The sequence below is a fragment of the Dendropsophus ebraccatus genome, chromosome 11 (assembly GCF_027789765.1).
Source record: "Dendropsophus ebraccatus isolate aDenEbr1 chromosome 11, aDenEbr1.pat, whole genome shotgun sequence".
Classification (NCBI taxonomy): domain Eukaryota; kingdom Metazoa; phylum Chordata; class Amphibia; order Anura; family Hylidae; genus Dendropsophus; species Dendropsophus ebraccatus.
The window spans coordinates 87,141,820-87,152,789 of NC_091464.1; the positions used below are offsets into that span (position 1 = coordinate 87,141,820).

General features: G+C 46.8%; 1 protein-coding gene across 1 annotated transcript; it reads right to left on the reverse strand.

Moving 5' to 3' along the window:
* Positions 1–649: 649 nt before the first annotated feature.
* On the reverse strand, positions 650–2,062 carry LOC138767432 (paraneoplastic antigen Ma2-like). The gene has a single exon (XM_069944934.1). It carries the CDS (start codon positions 2,060–2,062, stop codon positions 650–652), a length of 1,413 nt encoding a protein of 470 aa, XP_069801035.1.
* Positions 2,063–10,970: the final 8,908 nt, after the last annotated feature.

Genomic DNA, 10,970 nt, shown 5'->3' on the forward strand with positions numbered 1-10,970 from the left:
CAATCCCCTAAGGAAAAGGCAGCCGCTCTTTCCATCATTCCTTGTATCACCAATTTACGCTCTTCTGTCTTCAAATTGCTGCCTTCGAAGCATGAGTCAAAACATTCAGCACAAAGTTCCTTCTTTTCTTCTTTCTCTTTCTTTATATATGCTTCCAAGCAGATCGGGTGGATCGTAAGGGTCTGTGAGTAATTCTCTCCCCCAACTTCTCGACACCACTGTGCTAGGGTACGGAAAATGTTGGCATTGGTCCCCACTATGATTGGTATCTCTTTTGAATCAGCTTCTGCTTCAGGGCACACCAAGGCCACAATGGGTATTTCTTTCTCCACTCCCACTATGGCTTTAGGGAACCGAAGGGAGACTGTTACATATCCCCGATAGGGGTAGCTTTGCTCGCTGAGTCCCCAGACAACTAATCCAGATAGTGGTTGCAGCGGCACATCAGGCAGATATCTTTGGTACCATTTCTCAAATATAATGGAGACCTGAGACCCACTATCCAGTAAGACTGTGCATGGGTGTCCATTGATATAGGCCGGGACATGGGGAGCAGGTCCCATTAGGCCTCCTGGGAGTAGTCTGTGATTATGGACTTCTGGAGTGGCTGAGCAAACCTGGGTGACTAAATGGGGGTCAGTACTGCACTCTACTGACCCCCTTCCCCGTTTTTTGACTGATAATTTTTCTTTGTGAGGGGGGAGGGTGACCTCTTGGAAGACCACTTCATAGAGCAGTGACGAGCCATGTGATCAAAACTTCCGCACACAAAGCATCCCTCTGGATTCTTATCTCCACGTCTGGTAGAGCTACTGCTAGCCCTCTGTTGGGGACTTAGTTGTCTCTCTACCTTGTGGGTAGCCTGCTTCAACCGTTCAACGTCTTTTGTATGAACATTTAAGAGCTGAGCAATCTGCTCCCCTTGTTTCTCAACAATTTTTAACAGCTCTTCTTCACGTTGACTTAATTGAGGCTTGGGAGCAATGGCTGCTACTTTTTTCACTGTTTGCTCTCTGGCCATTAAAGTAGCTTCTTCTTGCCGAACTTGCTTAAGCAGCTGATGGAAAGAGAGTGGAATCTTGTCCCGGTCAGTGCATCTCAGCCTCTGAGCAATCGGATCATTAGTCAAAGCACCCCGGAGCATTTGATCAAGACGGCAGTTGTCCACTTCCTTAGAATCAAGTCCGCCTTTGGACACTATTCTGTAGATCAGCTTGTCCAACCTATAGAGGTAATCAGACATCTTTTCCCCTGCCTCTTGATAGGTGACCCGAAGCTTGTAGAGGAGGTCAGTGGCATCCTCAGGTGACCCAAAAGCATCTTCAAGAGCAGTCATGTAGTCCTGAGATGTCACTTGGGGTTTACCTCGCCAAGCAGCTTGCACTATTTCCATTGCCGGTCCTTTCAGGCTTTCTACTATCCTTTGCCTCTTTACTGCATCAGAGCACTGCCATTCCTCCAAGTACTGCAAAGCAACATCCCTCCAAGTTTCATATCCCTCTTCCCCAGCTGGGGTGGGTACTAAGCCGGAGAATGTCCTCAACCGCCTGTAATTTCCTTCTGGGTTCATTTTTGCAAACTGACCCACTAGTCTCTCCATGGCGGCAACCAGCACATTAGTAGTGGGAGTTTCTTCAGCCGTGACTCGGGGAGGAGTGGGGGGCAAGCATCTACCAGACCCTCTCCGCTGTGGGCTCAGCACTGGAGGTATGCCTTCTGCGGTGGGCTCCAGTGGCCAGACAATCCTCCATCGTCCACCATATTCTTGTGGAACAGCAATAATGGCAGGGAAGTACTCTCTCTCTAATAACCTCTCAGTTGTGATAAGAGCTGTAGAGATTACACTTCTACTGGTACTACGACGATCAACAACTCTGGGTTGGATAACTTCCTGCAGTCTGCTTGCTATTCGTAATATATCTTCATCTGAAGCGTCATTAAGCTCTCCATCGATGGCAAAGCTATGTTCTATTGTTGTATTAGTTTCTATACACCATGTTAACACATCTTTTGCAGTAATAAAGTCTGTGGCAGCTGTACTTGACTGGGCTTTCTCAGCCATGTTCGATCTCAGCAGTGCCTCCAATGTAGCACCCCCTAATGGAGCTTCCAGTGTAAGGAGGGGGGTTTTGGTTTGTTTCACCTTCTCACTCAGCGCAGTGCCTCCACCTGAGTCTTGACAAGAGCTTGCTTGGTATGCAGGAGGTTGTCACTCTTCTGCCAGGGGCTGACTCAGGAAACCCCCACCTAGCTTGGTACACACTCAATACACTATAAGTGATATACTCACAGAGAGAACTAACATGGAAACAGGAACCAATTTAATGCTTGGTAAAACCAATACTGGGCTTGACAATGGGGTATGAATAAACAGGGAATGGATATGACATAAAAATAAATGTGGCAACACAGAACTCTCCCCCTGAAAGTGAAACACTTCAGCAGCAGGAAGGGGGGTTGTTTGGTAAACAGGGTGACTAGTGTGAGCACTCTGACAATTTAGACTCTAGGAGGTGACTCTCATCACACACAGTCACTGCACACCAAGCCGGCACATACATCCACACTGACTATATGTAATAAGTGAGGCTGCAGCCATATAGTAAGATAAATGTCTATACGCTGGGGCCCAGTTGCCGCGGACGTTGGCGCGCTTTAGAAGTTGTTGGTGCACTTAATAACAAAGGAGTTGCAACTTGAACAATCCACCAGGTCACAGCTCTTGTGAACAGAACTGATTCCAACAAGGTCTAAGCTGTGATTCTTTAATTGTCACTGTCCAGCCACAGCTTCACCAGCCAGGATACAAAGGGTTACTCACTCTTTTGCTGCTGATCTACACACCAGGCTCAGTCCAGGTTTCCAACATGGAGCAGCAGCATTTAGGAAGGATCTCACAGAGGGAGTGGGTGGCAGGATCCTCCTCACTGGACACACAGGAGCTGGGGGGTCCTGTCTGGGCTCAGTCCTTCCTCTCTCAGCTGTCAGGTTTCTCTCTGTGACCTCTGACACAGCCAGCACAGGAGGTGGTCTCCTCTCCTCAGACCATGCTTCCCACCATGCACTGTCTCTCTCTGTCTTTCTTCCTCTTCCTCCCAGCGCAGCATCACTTCCTGCTCCCCTCAGCTCACTGTCCCAGGGAGAGATGGGAAATGTAGTTTGTGTGCCTCTCTCATAAGCTGCACCTGCTGTTCTCCCTAAATCCTCTCCAGGGGTTACAGTAACTAAGCTGTATTTTATCTACATTGATAACATAGGTTTGGTGTTACATCCTGGATCACCATCATGGCTGATATATAGGAGGTGCTTAAGCATTGTCAGTTTGGGGAAAAAAAAATGTATTTTTGTGCATTTGCATTTTTGTTGAAAATAACAATAACGTTATTTTCACATTGTACAAGAAAGTGCATTATTTTAAATAATGCTTAGACATGGAATATGGGGAAAAAAGTTTTAAAAAAAACAAACAAACTGGTGTCAGACAGTTATACAGATTTGTGAATTATTTCTATGTTAGGTTTCTGGTAACCATCAGCTGCTATACTGTATGTCCTGGAGTAAGTGGTGCCACCTCTGTCCATGTCAGGAACTGTCTAGAGCAGTAGCAAATCTCCATAGAAAACCTCTCCTGCTCTGGACAGTACCCTCTGGAGTACCTCTTTAAGGTTGTGACATATCTTGATCTCATCTTTTTGTGCTATATTGTATATGCAGAGAACTGTTTTCCTCCCCCCCCCCCCTAAATCTGTCATTTGATATCCAAGGGTGTGTTTACACAGACAGATTTAGGAAACCAAAGTCAGGAATGGATTTGAGAAGAGGATAAATCTCAGTCTTATCTTTATGACCTGTTCCCTGTTTATATTCTGTTCCTGACTATGGCTTAAAAAATCTGTCAGATAAATCTCTCTGCGTAAACGCACCATTAGAGGCTGATAATTCATCATTGATTCCCAGTACGAGGCCCTCCCCCTGCTTCAACGACATCGACCCAAGATGGCGCACAGGAGAAGAGGACAGGGTCAACAGTTATTTGGTATGTATACTTTTTTTAACATGCGGGTCAGGGCGGGCAAGGGAAAAACAGGGCCAGATGGCTTATTGACACACATTACAAAGTTATATAACTTTGTAATGTGTGTTAATTACGCGTAAATTGCCATAGTACTCTTTTACGCTAAGTTGACTGTAGAAGAGAAGGTTCACCCATGAGCACAGTTTTTTAACTTTAAAAAGGTATAAAATTATGTGTTGCTTAATTTCTAGTGATGAGCGAGTACTAAAATGCTCGCGTGCTCATTACTCGAGACGAGTTTTTCCTGATACTCGAGTGCTCGTTTCGAGTAACGAACCCCATTGAAGTCAATAGGAGACTCGAGCATTTTTGCAGGGGACTCAAGTTCGGTAGAGGGAAGGTCGTATGAAAACCTGTCAACCTCAGAAAGTTATGGAAACACCACGGAAATGGACAGGAAACAGCAGTAATACAGGGATCGGCATTAAGGGGGTTAGCGATCCTCTGCAATAATGCCAATCCCTGTATTGGTTAATATATTTAATTAATAAAACACATTTTCGTTCTAATAAAGTTATTTCCCTTGTTCAATAATTTAATTCTAACTCACTATATATAAATGTATATTTATATATATATTTATTTATTTACAGTATATTTAATTGCACAAGTATGGATTCGTTAGAATTAAATTATTGAACAAGAGAAATAACTTTATTAGAACGAAAATGTTTTTTTTTTATTGTAAATTTTTATAAAATTTTCCACATTTACAAAACAGAGCAATTAAAGTTTGGAATACTCAATCAACAGGACACAAAACAGAGGAAAAGACAGTACTGCAATATGAACAAAACCCTTTTTTCCCCCCAATCAACCACAGAGATGTAAGTTATTCCAGCCCCTAAACCCGGGCTGCCATCCCCAAAGAAAAAGGAACAAGTATGGGAAAACAACCAATTACAATGGGACCCACCAAGCTAGCACTCTGTGAGGGAATAAGTCTTCCATTTGAAGATCACACCAACAAGACAAAATAGACACTGACAGGACAGGGATACAAGGGAGACAACAACTAGGTAAGGAAAGAGGGGGGAAGGGAAGGAGTGGACCTAGGCCTTCTAACATTCATCACTTTCTTGGGTACAAAACGAGTCCCAAGGGGACCATATGGACTCAAACAGATCAATTTTATTGTTCAGAGAGGCTGTCCTTTCCAGGGCTTTTATTTCCTTCACTCGGGCTTTCACACAATTAAGGGAAGGAGGGTTTGTCTGCTTCCAACTCCTGGCTACTAAGGTCTTCACTGCAGTCAGTATTGCTAGTAATAATTTCCCAGACTTCTTTCTAATAGTTTTAGGATATAGGTTGAGGAGACACACTATTGGATCATTAGGTACCTCTACGTGGAGGACCACAGATGACATGGTGCACACCTCAGCCCATAGTGTCCTGATAAGGGGACATTCCCAGAAAATGTGGTAGAGAGTGCCAATGGACCCTAGGCACCGCCAGCACTGAGGTGAAATACTGTTATTTAATTTGTTCAGAAGTTCTGGGGTGTGGTACCACATGAGCAGGAGCTTGTAATGTGATTCTTTGTATGTAGTGCATATTAAGGAGCATGAAGCCCTTTCCCAGAATATCGCCCATCGCTCAGGAGATATCCGCACTCCCAAGGTGGTCTCCAACTTAGACATATAACTGTGTCTTACCTGGGTTCCCTCCGGAGGAGAATTGAGAATACGATAGATATATGAGATTAGTCCTGTAGTGGACATTCCCGTTCTAGCCAGCTGCTCGAACGCAGTCGGTTTGGAGAGTGTCAGAGAACCCAGGTGGGACATCATAAACTGGCGGAGCCTCAGGTAGGTGAATCGTTCAGAAGGAGGGAGGTCAGATCTATCCTTTAACCTTTCAAACGGGAGCAAAGTCCGCGGGGGTCAACAATGTCCGCAAATTGGAACAGTTTTTTGGTCCCCCACACTCGCACCATTTGAGGTTGGAGGCCCAGAGAGAAAGAGGGAAAGTATAAGAAAGAGTTGAGGGGGGAGACAGGGGAGAAGAGGTTGAATTTCACTGAGCAGGAGGACCAGATGTGGAGGGTGAATTTCATTGGACCCAGAAGAGACAGGTGCGAAGCGCTAGGGGGAGAGGAGTGCCATAGAAAAGAGGTCGGGTGAAAAGGTGCCAACCAGATCTTTTCTATCTCCATCCATTTTCTGTAGGCAAGGTAGGTAGACCAAGCCGGGATCTGCCGGAGGTGGGCAGCCCAATAATAATACAGTACATTTGGGACCGCCAGTCCCCCCTGCGCCTTACTACTCAGCATTACTGACTTAGGGATGCGATGTCTCTTACCCTCCCAAATAAATCTGAAGATAGCCTTCTGAAGTGCCCTAAGTTCACCGAGCGGAACACGGACAGGGAGGGTCTTGAAGTAATAGATCAGTTTCGGGAGTATAGTCATTTTAACTGAAGCGATGCGTCCCAGGAGGGAAATATAGTGCAAAGACCATTTGGTTAAAAGGGATCTCAGGTCCCTGAAGAGGCCAGGAAAATTAGCTAAGTACAGGGAGGGGTAGGTGGGTGTCAGCTGTATCCTTAAGTATTTAATTTTAGACTTCATCCATCTAAACTTGAATACTGAGCCTAATTGTGCTACCATTGAATCTGGTAGGTTTAACGGCATAGCCTCAGATTTAGAGGTGTTAACCTTATATCCCGATAAAGTCCCAAATCTGGTCAATAAGGCATGTAGATTAGGCAAGGTAGTCACCGGGTCCGACAGGGTAAACAAGACATCATCTGCGAAGAGAGATATTTTGAATTCCCTTAACTGAAACCCCTCTAATGTCCACACCTCCTCGAACGGCAGCCGCCAGAGGCTCAATACAGAGAACAAATAATAAGGGGGAAAGAGGACAACCCTGACTGGTGCCATTCAAGAGCGGAAAGGTGTCTGATATCATATGTGGAAACTTATGGGCCGCTGTGGGTCTTGCGTACAGCCCCTGGACCGCTGCCAAAAATGAACCTGAGAAACACATACTCTGCAGTGTCTCAAATATGAAGGGCCATCATAAGCGATCAAACGCTTTCTCCGCATCAAGGCTCAGGACCACAGCACAGTCAGATTGCAGGTTAACAGCGTCTTTGATGTCTATTGCCCGCCTAGTTTTATCACCTCCCTGTCGGCCCGGGACAAATCCCACCTGATCCGCATGGACCAGTGATGGCAGCCAGTACCCTAACCTGGTGGCCAGGAGTTTGTAGTCCTAATTTAGTAACAAAATCGGCCTATAGTTTTTGCAATCCGTTGGGTCTTTACCCGATTTGGGGATGAGTGTAATGTAAGAGTGTGACATGGCGGAAGGTATAGGGGTTCCCTGAAAGAAGGAATTGAATAATGAGACTAGTTTCGCGGACAGTTCAGCTGCAAATGTTTTATAGTAGAGATAAGTGAAGCCGTCCGGCCCAGGTGCCCGCCCCGTAGGAAGCGCCTTGAAAACCTCCAAGAGTTCCTCGGTAGTAACTGGAGCATTTAGTGCCTCACACACCTCAGCAGAGAGGGAAGGCAAATTACATTCTCGCAGAAAATTAGTGATGAGCTGGGAACGGGCCGCTGGGTCAGACCGTAGGTTTGAAGGTTAAGTATAATTTAGAGTAATACTGAGTGAAGATAGAAGAGATATCCCTCCAGATATCCGTCAAAGTCGAGATCACGCAGAGAACAAGCCTTCCTAATAATCGCCTCCTTGATGGTGAAGTCATGTACACAGCAAATGACATCTCTCGGGGCCCCCAAGGTGGATTTGGGTTTAAGAGCACAGTGTGCCCTATCCAATTTGATTTTGTGGGAGGGTTGTTCCCCCAGGATGGTGTTAAAGAGACCCTCCAGGGTATCCGCTAAGTCATTGTCGTGGGTTGCTTCTGGCAGCCCTCTTATTCTGATGTTATTACGCCTGCCCCGATTATCAAGATCCTCAATGTGGCGTTGCAGCTCGTCCAGGGCAGACGTTTGTGTACAGATAGTAGTTTGTAACTGGTGGATATAGGCCCGGGTGGAGTCATGTTCATCTTCTAGATAGTCCACTCGTTGTGAGATGTGGTGGATATCTTTCCTGACCTCCGCTATTTCCATTCTGCAAGCTTTAACTTCGGTGATAAGAGATTTAAAGTCCCTTTTAGTAGAGAGTTGTGATAGCATTTCCTAAAAGAGGACCTGTCAACCCCCCGTGCCGGGGTGACAGGCTCCCGACCCCCTGTTAGATCCCCTATACTCACGTGATCCCGCCGGCTCCCACTTCCTGAGTCGGTCGGGTCACAGAGATATCAGCGCCCGAAGCCCGGCGCGCACGCTCAGAGATAGGTCCGATGCCCATAGAGAATGACGGAGCATCGAACTCCTCATTCATTCTCTATGGGCATCTGACTCTGCTGTCAGCCGACCGGCTCAGGAAGCGGGACACGGCGGGATCACGTGAGTATAGGGGGATCTAACAGGGGGTCGGGAGCCTGTCAACCCGGCACAGGGGGTGACAGGTGTCCTTTAAGACCCTTTTGTGAAGCAGCCCCTTTGCATGAGGCGTCAGAGTCAGTGTGCTGGGGCCAGTCGCCCTCCATTTGTGCTGATTTATTGGAGCGTGATGGCGTTTTACTAGAGGTGCCTGTCTTGTTTTTATCCCCACGCTGGGGCTTAGGGGCGGTAGCCATCTTGGAGGGAGACAGGTGATGCTGGCCCTTTAAGAGCGGGTCCGATCCCACTGCAGACTCCCGACTCAAGCTATGCAGGGGATCTGAGTTCCCACTCCCCTCTCTATCGTGACCGGGCTGCACAAAGTCACTCTTAATTGGGGGAGCAGCTGGGCAACCACAGGGAGACCGGGAGCTGGTGTCTGGCGTGGAGCCGGTCGGGCAAGATGGTGCCGAGCCACGTGTCTGCAGTACGGTAACCCGACCCGGCATCAGCTTCGGGGCTTGGAGCTCCTTCTCACCCGATCTCTCCTGGGGCGAGCTGGTTGGCGGCAGGCTCCGCGATCGCGCTCCGTCACGGGAGTCGCCAGGGGAACCACCGAAAGGCCCATAAGCCTGGATCTGCGTCCCTCGGGCTGCCGGGCCTCTAGTCAGATACTGGTAGAGCGTAAGAGGGCGGGAGGCGGGTCGGGCTGTAGGGGATGCCAATCTCTCAGTCCTCCGGTGTTCCTTCGGCATGTTTATGGGGCATTTACAGCTTTCGGGTCACTTATGGAGCCGCGCGGCGCAGGACCTCTCTCACCAGACGTCCGCTCTCATCAGCAGCTCGCTCCGCCCCCCGAAAATGTGTTTTAATAATTAAATATTAATTATTACAGGAAGCTCTATTAAAGCCGGCAAATTCCTATTGCTGACAATAGAGCTTATTGTAATAATTAATACTTAACTTTAATTAAAACATCAAATGTTTCTTCTAATTATGCTATCACAATATCATTATTAGAAGAAACATTTTGAATCATATGTGCACTCAGCGGATCGGCTGAGCGCATATATAAAGAGCTGGTCCGCAGCACAGTGACGTCATTGTGCTGCGAACCAGCGAAGAGGATGCATCGGGACATCGGAGAGTGAGTATAAAGCTCTCCCCACCCCCTCCCCTGTACTGCACCCATCCCAAAAAGGAAGGAGGTAACTTAACCCCTTCCTTGCTGGTATGGGTGCAGTCTGACATCATTCTGGCCCCCAAAGGGGATAAGGGGGATGCAATGCATCCTCCCTTAACCCCTTGGGGGCCAGACTGTAAGCAGCGATCTGTAAAAATGCTGCATACTGTAAGGAGCACAAAACCGCCCACAATGATGGGTGTTGTGCTCCTGTTTGTGTGTTTCTCAATATCGGTATCCTGTGGATTACGTCAGATTCGATGGACTACGTCGATGACCAGCAGTTGTTTGGATTCTTTTTTTAAAATTTAATGGTCAATGAGGGGTGTGGGGGTGTTTTTCTTTGAATAGAAAATGTTTTTCACTTGTGTCTTGTCTTTATTTCTTTACATTATAGACTTAGTAGTGTAAGCCGTCTAATAGACGAAATCCATTACTAAGTCGGGGCCTAGTGTTAGCCGGTATAAAATCCCCCCATTATTACCCCAGTACCCAATGCCACCAGGGGTACTGGGAAGAGCCGGGTGCCAGTGGTCCCGGAGCATCAAAATTGGCGCTCCTGTACTGAGGAGGCAACAGGCTGCTTGGTTTTTAACCTGGCTGGTTATGAAAATAGGGGGAACCCTATGCGTTTTTTTTTTTTTAAATAAATAAATAATTAAAAAAAAACACATAGGGTTCCCCCTATTTTCATTACCAGCCGTGTTAAAAACCAAGCAACAGCAGCCTAGTAACATCAGGGTGGGAAGAGCCATTGGTTTAGGCCCTCCCCAGCCTAAATATTACCAGCCTGCTGCCGCTCCAGTCCAGGAGCGCCAATTTTGACGCTCCTGGCTCTTCCCAGTACTCCTGGTGGCATTGGGTACTGGGGTAATAATGGGGGGTTAATGTTAGCCATTTTATACCGGCTAACACTAGGCCCTGACTTAGTAATGGATTCCGTCTATTAGACGGCTTCCACTACTAATCCTATAAAGTAAAGAAATAAAGACAAGACACAAGTGAAAAACATTTTTTTATTCAAATCAAAACACCCCCACACCCCTCATTGACCATTTTATTTTAAAAAAGAATCCAAGCAACCGCTGGTCATCAACGTAGTCCATCGAATCTTACGTATTGCACAGGATACCGATATCTGAAAAACAAAAAGGGAGAAACATACAAAAAACACACAAACAGGAGCACAACACCCATCATTGTGAGCGGTGTTGTGCTCCTTACAGTATTCAGCATCTTTACAGATCACTGCTTACAGTCTGGCCCCCAAGGGGTTAAGGGAGGATGCATTGCATCCTTAACCCCTTGGGGGC

Coding starts and splice junctions, on each gene's coding strand:
- LOC138767432 (XM_069944934.1), bottom strand. CDS start 2,062: ATGGCTGAGAAAGCCCAGTCAAGTACAGCTGCCACAGACTTTATTACT.